This window comes from Festucalex cinctus, chromosome 13 (assembly GCF_051991245.1).
Source record: "Festucalex cinctus isolate MCC-2025b chromosome 13, RoL_Fcin_1.0, whole genome shotgun sequence".
NCBI lineage: Eukaryota > Metazoa > Chordata > Actinopteri > Syngnathiformes > Syngnathidae > Festucalex > Festucalex cinctus.
Window position 1 is genome coordinate 18,462,428 of NC_135423.1, and position 14,932 is coordinate 18,477,359.

Sequence of the window (14,932 nt, forward strand, 5' to 3'; positions counted from 1 at the left end):
TCAGACAGCACAATTTGTCATTTAAAAATATTTTAATATGTAGTACAAGTAGTGAGAAATAGTGAAAAACAACATAAGGTCATAGTTAAAAAAAAAAAAAAGTGCATACATTTTTATTCTGAGCGCTGTTGAACTGCTGTAAGGTTACAACATCCTCTTCACCATCTGTGGGATTTAAAAAAAAAAAAAAAAAAGATGAGAATGTAGAAAAACAATCAGTTGTTGCTCCTCAAAAATAGTAGCAAAGCGTTTCCACCCAATAACTTGATCACCAGAGTATGTGAAGACACCCTCACCCATCAGTGTTTGTCATTAAGTGAGAGCCAACCACAAGCAAGTTAAAGCACCATGCAAATCATTTTCATTGATTATAGAGACCTCATCATTCTTCAAGGAAGATTTTCATGATTGATGGGACACATTCTTCTGAAAAGAGGGTGAGGTTTCACTAGTTAGGGGTTTCATCATGACTGAACAAGCTCATTTTCAAAGTGGAAATAATTACAAACATTTGAAGTAAACCATTAATAGAATGTCATCCTTTCTTTAAAATGGTAAATATTTGCTACAGCAATTGAGTAATGGCAATGCAAAAAAAAAAAAAAAAATCAAACAATTTTATGTCTTGAAAAATCTGAAACACCTATTACAGGATTGTGATGTAAATGTTGATTAAAGATTAAAGAAACTGAGTGGGCATGCAATTCTTTTCCCACCTCTACATTCAAGAACATGTCCTCACCTTGCGAGCGCTTGCCGTCAACCGTGGAGACTTTGCAGGCTTGCTTGTAGTTTGAGGCGACTTGAAGCTGCCACCCTTGCCCGCTCGACCCGCCGCAGCACGGGAAGTAGCGGCCTTGCGCACGGCAGACCCGGGAGACGTCTTTGAGGTTTTGCCCGGTGACTTCCGGCTGGAACTGCGAAGCTTATTCAGGCCTCTTTTCAGATAGTTGCTGCTACTTTTCTTTGGTGTGTTGTCGATGCTGAACATCATGGACTGCCTGCGTTCAACCTGTGAAGAGAAAGTACATTTCTAAAATGACGAATGAATGAGCCATGGATCAGCGAGCAGAATGCCAGATTTTAATACTGTAGTGTATGCATAATGGGGTTAGCCGTCTATGACAACCTATGGGGAGAGATTTGTCTCAAAAATATTCACATAAATTTGTGATTTTGACGTGGGGCAGAGAGATAACTATTCGCACAGTCACGGAGTGGGAGCGGAAACCATGCTGCTCGGCTGGAAGTCAGGCAAGCAAACCATTTGACCACAGCAACCCAGTAATTAAACATTACACAAATAAAATCTTTTGCCGAACTTACTGGACTGAGAGCAGGATGAAGTTGTGAGTTCGAGGGTCTGTTGCCGCTGTTCATATTTTTGGGAGTGAGGGGGCGGGGGAAGCAGCTGGCCTTCAATTTTTTCTGAAAAATAAAATGATTGGCCATAGTTTTGAAAAAAAAAAAAAAAAAAAAAAAAAAAAAAGATCCACAGTTAAGACACTAAACAAACAACTAAACAACCCTTAAATTTGATGTTTTTGCAAACAGACTAACCTCAGGTGACATTTGAGGACCATATAACGTCGACACAGACCGCTTTGTGCCTTTCGGGCTTTTCAGCCGAGAGGAGGTGGCCGATTGGGACGGTGGGTGGTCCGGCATCAAGGACAAACGGTGAGAACGGATGTTGGCTGTGGTACTCGACTGCCCCGCTGCGAGGGAGTGGCGATGGGAAGCGAGAGAGTCCTGCAGCTGGCCTGGCATGACAGACGCACGGCGAATGGTCTCTGTGGGGTCGCCTGTACGGACATCCTCGTCGGTGAAAGTCAAGATGCTCTTGAAGCCAGTCTGATGTGAGAGAAGGGTTTGAATTGATACCATAAACTGACATTGCGACTTCGGTCAACAATATATTTAAAATTTATTATTTTTACTGATATTGATTTACAGGGTCTACCAAATTGTTGTTACCTTTCTGTTAATGAAAGAAAACCCCACAGTGACCAAAGTAGCTAACTAACAGATCGAGGCATTCCATCAATGACTGCATGCCCATTTTGCTGACAGATGACGAATTGACGATTACAATTTGGTTCAGCTTGAAATGTTGATGGACTGACAATGACGGAAGGGTGTTCTGACTGTTGACAGACACTCAAAATTCATTGACATGCCCGCCTCTGATCTGCACTATTGCAGAGCTCCATCATAATATGATGAGTCCAACTACAGTGGAAATATTTCATGTGCATTCCAGGTCGGAATTTGCTTTACAATATTTTGACAGGCATGCATCGGCACTTTGTACATGTAAGCATGTGCAAGAGCGTTTACAGGTTGCACCAATAGGAAAATATGTATCCTAGTGTTACTATGCAAGAGTTAAGAACCACTAATCTACCAACCTCAAACTCTACAGGATAGCTGCTCTTGAGATGAGGAAGGCAGGCTTTGTTCCTGGCCTGCAGCTCAGCAATCCTCATCCAGTCATCAGGCGCAGCATCTGGTTCATTCTCTGCCCCAACGCAGAACGTGCTTGCGGCTAAACATATCAGATAACAGAAAATTTAGTTTATAATCATTCTGAGCCTCATCTAAAGATCAGATGCCATTAAAAAAAAAAAAAAAAAAAAAAAAAAAAAAAAAAAAAAAAAAAAACAGTAAATGATGCTGTTTGAGTTATATTTTCTAAATTATGTCTCTACTGGGTTACAACTAGGTTGAAACTTACTCTGAGGATGGATCGTGCTCCGCCGATACCCAGGAAGACCGACGAGCTGGTTGCTGTCAGCGCCGGTCATTTTAGCAGGTGTGTCAAAAAGCTCCATGGATACAGGACGTGCACTGGAGAGGTTGGGCTGCGAGCGAACTGAAGCCACGCTGTAGAACGTCTCATCAGTTTCAGCACTGCCTGGAGTTTTCTGGAGAGGAGTCCAATAAGAGATTACCACGTAGCTTAAAAGCAGAAAGCTTGACTACTTTGTCAGAACTCGTTAACTGACACTAGACAATGACGATGTCTGAACCAGGAAAGCAACAGCCTACCTATCATTTATTTGACAGTATATGGGTAAAATATCCTCTGTTCATTGGGTTCCATTACTATAATGGCGAGTCAGCGACATAACGAAAATTAGTACTCAAAGTCAAAATGCTCCCCCTAACCAATCTATGACTATCCTAAACTAACACGGTAGCAGTCATTACAGTAAATTTAGTGTTTGTGCAAATAACATTTCTTGTCCAAAACGTGTGTGGCGGCTGTGGATCAGGAGGTAGACTGGGTCGTCCAGTAACCGGAGGATCAGTTGTTCGATTCCCGCTATCTCCAAGTCAAGCGTTGTTGTGTCCTTGGGCACTTTACACACCTTGGCTCCAGTCCCCCTCAAACTGGTGAGTGGCTGCTGGTGCGACTGTTTGGTGGTGGTCGGAGGCACACACTGACAGCCACGCGTCAGTCAGTCTGCCCCACGGCAGCTGTGGCCTACGTATGTAGTTTACTGCCACCAGAGCGTGAATGTGTGTGAGTGCATGAATAATGTATCTACTGAAGCATCTGAGTGCTATACAAATCTAATGCATTATTATCATTATTATTATTATTATTATAACAGTGACCACGCGTGCCGTTTTGTGCTGCATGACGCCGTATCATTCCACTGTGGAAACTAATTCATTGAAGGCTGTTCTTAACATTATGTTGCTGCAGTTGTAAACAAAAGACCCCTTGATAGGAGTGAAACGCAGTTCTGGGAATGCTGGGAATTTGTTCAAATAATAAAACTCAGATGCATGTCACCAAGTTTACCTTTGTCATGGTTATGTTTATAACCTGTGTTGTCCTCCGTCTTTTGATAGACGACGATGGATTTATACAGGGGCAATCCACTTCTGTTTTGTCTTCTGTAGCGGTTCTAGACAAAGAAAATGTATATGCTTTATTTGTTTGTATTTTCCACATTATCATATTTACGTTTGTTACCATCCAAGTTGTAATTGCACAATTACAAATGTACACCAAGCTAAAACTAAAAGTCATCAGTAGTTAGAACACTGCCATTTACCTGTTGATATGTCTTGTATTTATCGGTGTAAAATAAACCTCCAACCTCCGCACAATATCGTGATATTTATCGTATCGCAATGTTTGGCTATCGTTCCATCCCTAGTCACTAAGCAAATGTGTTACTTCAGAAATGTGTATCAAACTGGTCGCCCCCCAGATGAATCAGTACACAGGAACTCACAGTTTCAAAATGTTAGGTGCTTTATACTGTGTGCAAAAAAACTACATGTTTATTTCTGTTAACTTTTTACTGGTACAAATTATCTAATTACAGTATATGTATTTTAATGTAGATATGTATCTTAGTTTTAATATAAAAACATTTCAAATATATGTAATTTTCCAAGTCATATCATGACGCGCAGACCTGTGTGACCTCGTGCATTAAGATTTTATTGGAGGCATATTTTCCCGAAAATGTCGTTTGAAATTAAAATTGCATGACCTTTAGGACATCCGACTCCAGATGTCACTTTAATAACAATTCATGGTAAATTAGCCAAGGGTGCATGTTGCAATTCCATAAAACAGGAGAAGTAGATCGTTGTGACCAACCCAGCTGCTGCCTATATTGCAACAGTCCCGATGGCAACAAGGATGGATGACATATGTTCAATGTGTATGCTGTTACCTATTCTCTTTTGGCGTGTAACCTGTTGCAGTCTAATTGCTCTCAGCTCCTCTAAAGCCTGAGGAGGCTTTAAGGGGATTTTATGGCACCGCCTTGTAGCTTAACGACCATGTGCAAACACATAATCACACACTGCAGGAAGTACATTCACAAGCACAGACCTTGATGTAAAAAAAAAAAAAAAACATGACTGTCCCTCCCTTGGCAGCACCACTCCTCTAATAAACAGTACCCACTCCCTCCAACGTTTGCTAAACAACATCCACTTCACAGGGTCACTGCAGCTTGGGTGCACGTGCAAAAATGCGCTCTACATGGCAAACAGACACACAAACCTGTGGGCAGTGGGGCTGGAAGTGAGCCTCTGCTTTGCATCGCATCTTCTCTTCCTCATGTTTCTCTAGCTCCTCCCCTTGTTGCTCTGCTTGGCTGTGGTTGGCTCGTATGCAGCCAGGTGGGTGGGCCTCGATGTTAGTCTGATATTTTAGTGCTCCTCTTTTCAGAAGATGGAAATAGATGGTGATCAGTTTGACACATCCACATAACATAGAGTCAAGGGGCTTTATATTTGTGCCCAGAATAGGTCTGACACATGGCGTGGCATAAATATGCGCATAGACGGACTAGACTAATTTTGCTCGTTTGGGAGATGTTGGCTGTGCCCTTGGCGCCAGTGTGTGACAATACCAAAACTTCTTCTAGCCTGCCCCTGCGCAGATTTACAGTGTGCGAATATAAGCAGGAGAAAGCAGGAATCATCTTGCAGTATGACGCATAAAAGTTAAGTTATAAAATTAGTTACAGTTTGTTGGAAATGTCAAAAAGTGTAGTTCTCTTGGTATTGATGCCAAGTAGGTCCGTACATTTGATGTGAGGCAGCTTTTCTAGAAGAAACCCCTTTCTCTTAACATGTTAACGTTGCCATGACAATTTTGTGTCCCATAAGTCAGCAACAAATATGCTTAAATCTGTTTTCCAAGAGAGCAGCCCATGTTTGTTGCATGTATGAAAAGCCGAGAATGGCATTTAGTATCGGATATGCAGTAAAGTTTTTGATTGAATATCTTTCGTAATTGCTGATAATCATAGTTTGGATGAGAGTGTAGAAAGACATACAGGTTGTGTTACGAACGATTAATGATCTGAAGCTAATCAATACCTACCCGACCATGTGCACCATGAGAATGATGTAGAAGATGATGAAGAGGTTGTGTGTATACCAGAAGATTTCATAGTTGTATATTCTGAAATAAGTAAAATGACAACATATTAATGTTGTGTTTCCAAGTAAGTCTTTGAAATACAAGTGGTGTATTTAAAGACAGCTGTTTTTTGTGGGGAACAAAAAGCTGACTGAGGGACAAAGATGAAAAAAAAAGAGCAAAGACAATAAAAGAAGAAAGCAAATTGAGTTTGTTCACGAGCATACGTGCATACTCCCAGCTCAGAGCCTGAGTAAGCAAGACATCAGAGGTCAATATTGGAGGGGTCATTTCACACAACGACCCCTATAAACACCACACACAATGAACATTTTCAACTCTCCAGTAACCACTTTGACTTCAACTTCTTTAGAAGCTTGGGCCCCTCTTCTTTCATCTTTACGTAACAACTCGGACTGTGCACGAGCCGGTGGTGAGTCGAATGGGGATTTGAGCAGGAGTGGAAAAGCGAGTATGAGTAATGAGCTTTAAATCAACTGTCTAGTCGTCCTTTCTAAATGAAGCCCATCTTGGCAGTATACCAAACCTGTCTGTGAGACTCTCTCTCACGCCGTCACGCATAGCAAATAATAAAAGCCATTTTCCCTAGAGAGAACGTCTCCTCAGCTGGTTAGCTTAATTTAGGATGCCACTAATGCCTGCTGGTGTGGAGAATTTATTTTATACGACACCAATAGGCACAATAACTGACTTGGATTCTACCTGTTGCCATAATGCGGAGCGGGATTCTGATTAAGGTAAGTCATTTTAAACTAAAAAGTAGTGTTGTTCCGATACCGTTTTTTGGCACCCGATACCGATACCGATACCCAGCTTTGCGGTATCAGGCGATACCGATACCATACCGATACTTATTAATGGTTAATTAATGGTATCGGCATGTTACTGGTGAGTAGTCGCCGCTACCGCTACCACTGTTTTAATGCAGTATCGGCACATCTGCCGATACCAGTATCGGTATCGGAACAACACTACTAAAAAGTCAAACTTTTGATGTTTTTGGAGTTCGAACAGCAGCAAGCAGCCACAAGCGTTCAATACAGCACTGCTGCTGTACATTCCAGCTCAAATTAGTGAATGTGAGTTTTTGTAAAACTCTTTGGGCACCCACCATATGATGTAGATAGTACAGACACTTGGTTCGCTTATCTAAAACCTCATCTCTATTCTTGAGTAGTCTGGAAATTCCTCTTAACCTCTCTTCATTTGCTGAAGGCAGAAAAGAGGACGCACTTAAACACACAGACGCGCATGCAGAGCGAGTGACCCACTGTGACCTAAGTAATGACTGTGCCATGAGTGAAGCACTTAGTAGAGTTGCTCTGTAACAGACCTCTGTTCTCTTTTGCACACGCGCACAGCGTGAGTCATCAGCGACAGCACAACAAAGACTTGAGTGGAGACAGACCAGCAAGCACAGAAACACTGATAAGACATTTGACTGGATTTGGAACGTTTAAAGGACAAAAAAAGAGCTGATGCTGTGATGATCACCTACCGTACGCAGTAGGAGGAGGAAGTGAACATCAGGAAAAGGATGATAACCAACAGAACTCCAGTGATTCCTGGAGCTGAAAGTCAATTAGACAGCCAACCAGAAGAGATGAGCGGTTAAAATACACCTCTGATAAGCATGAATAAAACATACAGTATGGTCTTACCTGTGGTCAGAATGATTAGTTTTGGGTCCTAGGCAGAAAGAAACAGTCAAAATATGAACATGTTGTATGTCTGAACATAACATTAAGTCTTATTTGACAACAGTTCTGAACAACAAATTAGTTCTTTCGGAAACGATTAAATTCCACAGTTTTACCATATCACGCAATAGGCCTCAGTTGCCATTACAGTGCATAGTAAAAGTCTACACACCCTTGTTCAAAATCCAGGTTTTTGTGGTACAGTCTTCCCTCGCTATAACGCGGTTCACTTTTCGCGGTCTCGCTGTATCGCGGATTTTTTTTTAAGTGCAATTTTGCATATTTTTTTGCAGTAATATACCCATTTTATAAAATTTATGAAGTTTTGAACATTATCAATGTTTGAACAAGAGAGAAATGTGAGAACATGTAAATGCCTCAATGAGAAAAGTGTCTAAATTGTGTGGTAGGGGATTTTAGAGCCTTAAAACATTTATAAGAATTGTAAAACATAAAGCTAACTACTTCGCAGATTTCATTTATTGCGGGTATTTTTTGGAACCTAACCCCAGCGGAAAACGAGGGAACACTGTATATTAAAAAAATGACACCAAGATAAATCATTTCAAAACTTTTTGCACCAACAATTTGGTCTATAACCTGTAAAACTAAATTGAAACCAATATTTTCATCTTTTAGAGAGGGGAAGTAAATATAAACAACAAAATCTCCCAAACACATGTTGGAAAATGTGCTTTGGGCCTATAGAACCAAGTCTGATCTTTTTGGCCATAATTCCAAAATGTATGTTCACCACTAATTGCTTTTTTTTCCCAACCGGACACCCGAGGCTTTAGACAAGGTATGGGGAATTATAAACAGTTCCAAACAGCACAAAACTGTCAGGCTTCTACTAGATAGCAAAAAAAAGGTAAGGAAAGCCAAGTACAATATCAGAAATGTATTTGGGGTTAATTTAAGACATTTTAATTTTAATAGTGGCAGGTGTGTTCTGACATGCGTTTAAATGTTGCTGCTTCATTCTGAACATGTAAGAGGGTGTGCATACTTGTGCAAACACATAATTTCACTTGTTTATTTTGACTTGCTGTGTGAAAAGATTAAAAAAGAAAAAAAAAAAGCTATAACAGAAAAAACTAATGGAGTTGTATTGGTCTCATTTTTTAAGTCACAAAAATCTGGCATTTGAACAGGGGTGTGTAGACTTGTTATATCAAGTGCCTTGGCAAGTGAGGCCCATTAAAATCATATGTATTATAGAAGCATCGGATTGACTGTTTAGAAGGATGACTATACGGGATCATGGAGCACTCCATGCATAATATACTGTACATATGCTCTCAATATCTGTTGACGAAGTAGTGGTACATATGCTGAAATGTTGGTTACTCACCTCTCCTTTGTAGCGAGCAAAATTAAGAGCTGGAAAATCTTCTGAGTAGCTGCGACTGAAGTTGACAACATTCACAAGGTGGGCAGAGACATGAACAACTAGAACAAGAAGATTATGCAATAATGTTAGAGATAACTCACTCACAAGCATCAACACATTTGACTGTCCAAATGAAGTGTTAGCAGATGTGCAAACACACACTTCTTTGTCCATTCAGCAGAAAGTCAGCAAAATGTCTTCCTGACTCACTTGTACACAATCCCACCAAACAGACACACACACACTCACTGACATCATAGGCTAGCCATGCCGCCATTTAACAGCTGATGTGTATTAGAGGGCGCAATCATGAGACACAAGGGTCTTTTTTCTCAAACATACATCCTCTCCCACTCCCACGACCCCCACACTTCTTTGCACATCTCCTCACTCTCACACCCCCTCCCTTAGTTCTCATTGTCTTTTGTCTCACAACATTGGAATTTCTCTATTAGAACGCAAGACCTTTGCCTTGAGGGAGTTGTGTAGCTGTGTGTATATGTGTGTAATTGATGTAGTGTAAAGAAAGGTGATAGGATTTAAAAATGACGTCATGCTGAATAGCAGATGTCTGTCCTTGTAGGTCCTTTTTGTGTCTTTTGTTTGAAAAATTGTATATTCCAAACACAAGATCTACTAATTTAAAATAAATAAATAAATAAATATTTTGCTGTGCACGTCCACGACTACCCTTGGCTATATCTTCTTTGTGTTGGACTCTTTGCAGTTGATATACTGTATCACAAAATGTAAATTATCCATCTGTCGGCAACCCACGGCGATCACTGACACGGACAGAGTTACAAGTATCTGTTTTGGGAAGTGTGTTATTGGAATTCGCCATGCGCTTACTGGTCTGCCAGCTGCATTGATTTGACACTCGTGAGTGAAAAGTATGTGAGAGACAACCATAACTGCTGTTCAATTTATCCTCTCAAAATGTCCTTCTTTTCATTGATCAGGCGTACTCAACTATGCACTGTAAGAGTGACTCACTAAAGCCGAAATACGCGTCTTCATTCCTTAATTTTTCACATTTTTAAAAATGTGCACACCAGTAATATATATGTGCCAGCAGCTGATTTAACCATATGGTATAACCTCAGCAAGGTTAACGAAAACGAACAAAATAACTAAAACTAAAACTCAAAAACCTTTTCGTTAACGAAATAAAATAAAAAAACAATAATGCTTTAAGGAAAACTGAACCTACATTTTACGTTAACAAAACTAACTAAAAAACTAACTATCATAACAGTGAAAATGTCCTTCATTTTAGTCTTTGTTAATTTAATACATGAATCTTTGGAGTAACTTTCGACATTAACCGGAATTAGGACATTTGAAAATGTGTCACACAGAAGTGACGTCATCTAGCAGCAGCCAATAGAAAAGCACCTTCACATGACGACGCTGCCTGCTTGACTTTTGGCTTCAACGGCTCGCCTCGCCTGCTTTTTCATTTAACTCAGCCGAAATGCAACGCTAGGTAAGAAAAGCGATGCTTTTTATTTTTATTTTACCATGTTGTTTATTAAATATTGCATACAAGTAATACACATTGTTTTAAAAACAAAAATGAATACTGAAACTAACTCAAACTAAACATTTTTTAACAGAGCCGCCCTAAAAAAGAATTAAAAGTAACTCAATTTAAAAAAACAAAACTCCAAACAAAATAAAACTACTAAAAATGACAATCCAAACCTATAATAACCCAAGACCTTTTTCAAAGAAAAGCTACACTGTGAAACAATACAAACACAAATGGATAAGAGCAAACTACGCAATGGTGATTCGGTGAAAGCAACCAAGAAAGCTTCGAGGAGCTCCAGTGATGTCATTGGAGAAGACTCACAAGAACACACACACACACACACCCCGAAAACTGAGAACACATACCCAGCAGCTGGAGGGACGTGCAGCTGGTACTGCAAGAATGTTGAACCCGCATGGATCCAGTTATGCACTCACACAAATGTGCACATACACAGCAAATGGGTTGGAATATTATTATTATTATTTTTTTGTATTTACCAGAGAAGATACAAATGGCAACCCCACAAGTCACATGGAAGGTCTTGCTCTTGTCCAGCAGTCGCCGGGTCTTTCTGCTTGATACCTTGAGTGGGAGGCCAAAGTACAAACAACAGATAGACTAAAATATATTCAAGATTAATCCTCACAGACAATACTGAAATGTTGTATGCGACATGCTTCTTAGTTGTATATTGTACATTTTGCCATCAAAAGCCCTTTCTTTGTCATTTTTTTTGTTGATTCATAGTAATATTTATTTCACAAGAGCAAAAATATTAGAGTTAACTTAAAATTACTATTATGACTGTCTATTTTAATAAAAAGCTACATTTTTCACAATTTTTTGCTGAAAGCAATTCATCTTCTACTGCTAATCAACGTGAAAAAGCTAGAAATAAACTCTTTCCTAGTGAAAGAAAAGAGCCTGCACTTGTTTTGGTAGGTTTGGTGCGTCTCGTGTTGTCACAAAAACATTCTGTGGGTCTTGAAAGAGCTGTCTAAAATGTTCTAAAATGGCTGACCGTGGGGAAACTGCTCTGAAAACAGCTGACAATGAAGTCACCCCCCCCCCCACCCCCCCAAAAAAAAACAAATAATCTTGATAATAATATGTTCTTTGCAGCCCCACAAGTCTAAATTTGGTATATTTGGTTAATATTGTGTTAGTGGAATATGAGTTAAGCAGCAAAATCCATCAGTGTTTATCACTATCAGAAGGTGGCCATTTTGCCACTTGCTGTCGAGTGAAAATGGCATCACAGTTGCTCAGGTCTTGGGTAACAACCAATCACAGCTCAGCTTCAGGTAACAGGTGAGCTGTGATTGGTCGTTGCCTGAGCACTGAATAACTGTGATGTCATCTTTAGTCGACAGCAAGTAGCAAATTGGCTGCTCCCTGAGATGGATAAAACTGTCTGAATTTTGCTGCAGAACTCATATTCCATAACTTCCATAAATGTAATATTTCATGTTTAGACTAGTGAGGTTACATATAGCATATTATTGTCAAGAAATGTTTAAGGTTAACTCTTAGTAAGTCTCTTATCTGTTCCAGCATTGGTCCAAGATGGCATCTGCTAGCCTCTGCTGAAACAATCCCAATTTGGATTAGCACCATGTACACCTTAATAGATATTATGAGAATTGTGTGACTATGATTTGTGTATTATCAGTGGGAAATGAAGCAAAATGTGCCACATTTTGAATCCAGACCAGAATGTAAAGGAATGACTTCCTACCGTGTGTGTTCCTCGGACAAAGGTAAGCAGGGTGCGACACATGGGCAAAAGCACCAAGCTGCAGTTGAGGTTCAGCACAGATGCAGAAGCCCTGCTGATGCAAAGTCCAAGCTGGCGGAAAACACACAAGGGATGGAAATATACATTTGAATTATATTTTCAATGGACATGATTAAAAACTGTCCATCCATCCACCCTGGGATAGACGCCAAGCCCCCCTGTGAATAATTGGTGAACAAAATGAGTAGTTTGTCCAGCGCCACATGAATTCTGCAAAGTGGAAGATCACCTGACCAGGGTGAAAACTGCGCTGTTTACCTCAAGTGGCACGTGAAGGATGTCAGCTGTGTAATCTGGCCCCACACAACCAGCCACTCATCAGTAATTAGGGCTGTTTGATGCCCACTGTTGGCTGTGCTTTGGCTTCAGTTTTAAAGTCATTCTCTGAGCACTCTGTTGGTGCCGTCTCTTCTTATTAGAGTTGCCAGATGACAAAACAACAAAGTGGCTTGTACAAGTACAGAGAAGATAAGTCACCGAAAAGAGGTCTGTTTTTGCAATGAAAATCTTGAAGATAATGCTGATACTTCTCTAATCTTGTACCTTTTTCTTTTCAAGCCTCTTTCAAAGAGAAAAAAATAAGATGAGAGAAAAACCTCAAAGTAGATAAAAATCTCATAAACACATTATAGATGTGAATTGGAAAGGCGATTTTGAAGTTAAATCTCACAATATGAAAAATTGAATCTCACATTTGTGTACAACACACACACACACACACACACACAGACTAAAGCCCTCTGTCAAGGCATTCAGTTAAAGCCAGCACAGCAGCATGCCCATACTTGCCCCTTTTCTCCCCCGTGCTTCCCAGCGGTCAGGCAGCACATGAGAAGCTCACACATGCTGCTTGTTTGTCCACCTTAAAAAATAAAATAAAAATCCTGCACTGATTTTTGCTTGATTTTAAGATATTGGGTACTTTTTTCCCACTTTTGCCAGAAAAACATCTGACCTGACCTGATCCGACAATGGTCAGAGTTCATTTATTTTGGATTGTGCATCAAAAACACACACAGACGCACAGTCAGGAACTTGTGACAACAATTACACTGACACTCACGTGGACGGCCCTGCAAGCATCAAATTCCTACCGGTGTGTGTGTCTCTAAGCATGTCACTCTTGACTGCCCCTTTGGTTCTCACACATAGACTCATTCAAGCTGCAAGGGTGACACACAAACCTCCACCACAAATCGTCCTCCAAAGACGTGAATGAAAACTAAACTTAGAAAAGCGTGTCAGGCCACAAGTGAAGTCATCACTGGTGTAAATGTGTGCTGACAGAAAATCATCAAGCTGACCTTCTTTTGTGGAATTGTGATTTTTATAAGTTAATTTTAGAAGATAAATGCATGGATATGTGACCCAAGATGACAGAGGTAGCTGAGGTCAAGTGTGTGTGTGCTTACCCCAAGTATCTTGTAGAGGTAGTGATACTGCTGTCCACTGGAGTACACCAGGAAGGTTTTGACGAAGAGCCAGATGTTAGCTCCCAACCACATCATCTACACGGACACAAATACAGTTCAATTCTGAACTAGTCACTAACTACATTACGCTGAAAAAGTTTGAAAAGCTTCCCCTACCAGGACGAAGTGTTTTCCTCCCTCGTTGGCGAGCCAGCTCCGCGCTGACACAACCATGATGTCCCCGACTTTTTCGTTAAAGTGCCGACATGTGTACGTGTGTGGCTGAGAGAGCTCCTGCCTGCCTGCCAGCTCTTTCCCTCCACCTAAGTTGAACAGCATGCATGTACATGAGAGTGACAGAGAGGGGGTGAGAGGAGAGAGACAGCCGACCATTATCAGTGTCACTCTTAACGGCCACAAGAGGGCGCTTTCGTCTTGCTCGAGTCACTATCCTTCACTATGTATGGCACACAGTAGTTGTTTGTTTGTTTGTTTGTTTGTTTGTTTGTTTGTTTGTTTGTTTGTTTGTTTGTAAATTAAAGTAATGCCATGTCTTTATGTTAAGTTTTGCCTGCTTAACAATACATTCGGATGAATGGATGATGGAAAGATGAAGTTTCTTTAGCCAAGTATGGCGTATTTATTACAGAGCACTTTACACAATCAATACCAGGGGGCATAATTGTTTAAAAAAAAAAAAAAAAGAAAAGAAAAGAAAGAGAGAGAGAGAAACAACAAAATACAGTCAGCAACAAACATTAAGCAACGCATACAACAATTCGAAGTAAAAAACTGAATACATAAATAATAAATTAATTAATTAATAAACCTGCTACCGCTGAGGCAAAATTGTCACTGGTAGGCTACTACTTGACAAACGTGGCATTGTAAAATTCTACTAGTTAAAATCTAGCGCTTCATCACAAGTAGCACTTTTGCCTCACTTTTAACATGAAAAAAAAAAAAGACAAACTCAAAAATGAATGAGTCTTTAAATCAGACTTCTCTTGTCTCAAAGCAAACTAAATTTAGAATCATCAGTAAACCGATAGGCCTACCAAACAATGTCAATAACTTGCAAATTATCCCATCGTCATGGCGGCAGGTTGAGAGGTAGGTCCCTCACTGGCTATACAGTAACAACACATTGGGGCGTGAGAGTT

The 14,932-nt window shown here is 40.2% G+C and overlaps 1 protein-coding gene across 8 annotated transcripts in view; it reads right to left on the bottom strand.

The window, feature by feature from the left end:
* Nucleotides 1–14,932, bottom strand: part of LOC144032872 (NADPH oxidase 4-like) — a 20,612-nt gene continuing 5,680 nt past the window's right edge. For 4 of the 8 annotated variants that reach the window (XM_077540373.1, XM_077540374.1, XM_077540371.1 and 1 more), the window contains exons 3-13: nt 13,947–14,092; nt 13,770–13,865; nt 12,298–12,408; nt 11,057–11,141; nt 8,981–9,078; nt 7,588–7,615; nt 7,425–7,497; nt 5,867–5,947; nt 5,039–5,198; nt 3,815–3,920; nt 2,749–2,927 (exon numbers count right to left, since the gene is read on the bottom strand). In XM_077540373.1, coding sequence (XP_077396499.1) covers nt 2,908–2,927; nt 3,815–3,920; nt 5,039–5,198; nt 5,867–5,947; nt 7,425–7,497; nt 7,588–7,615; nt 8,981–9,078; nt 11,057–11,141; nt 12,298–12,408; nt 13,770–13,865; nt 13,947–14,003 — 915 coding nt within the window. In that variant the 5' untranslated portion in view covers nt 14,004–14,092 and the 3' untranslated portion in view covers nt 2,749–2,907. Of the gene's footprint in view, nt 166–378; nt 427–742; nt 1,013–1,326; nt 1,429–1,560; nt 1,855–2,411; nt 2,549–2,737; nt 2,928–3,814; nt 3,921–5,038; nt 5,199–5,866; nt 5,948–7,424; nt 7,498–7,587; nt 7,616–8,980; nt 9,079–11,056; nt 11,142–12,297; nt 12,409–13,769; nt 13,866–13,946; nt 14,176–14,932 lie in introns of those variants that run through there. The other 4 variants (XM_077540369.1, XM_077540368.1, XM_077540366.1 and 1 more) reach the window with 4 other exon arrangements.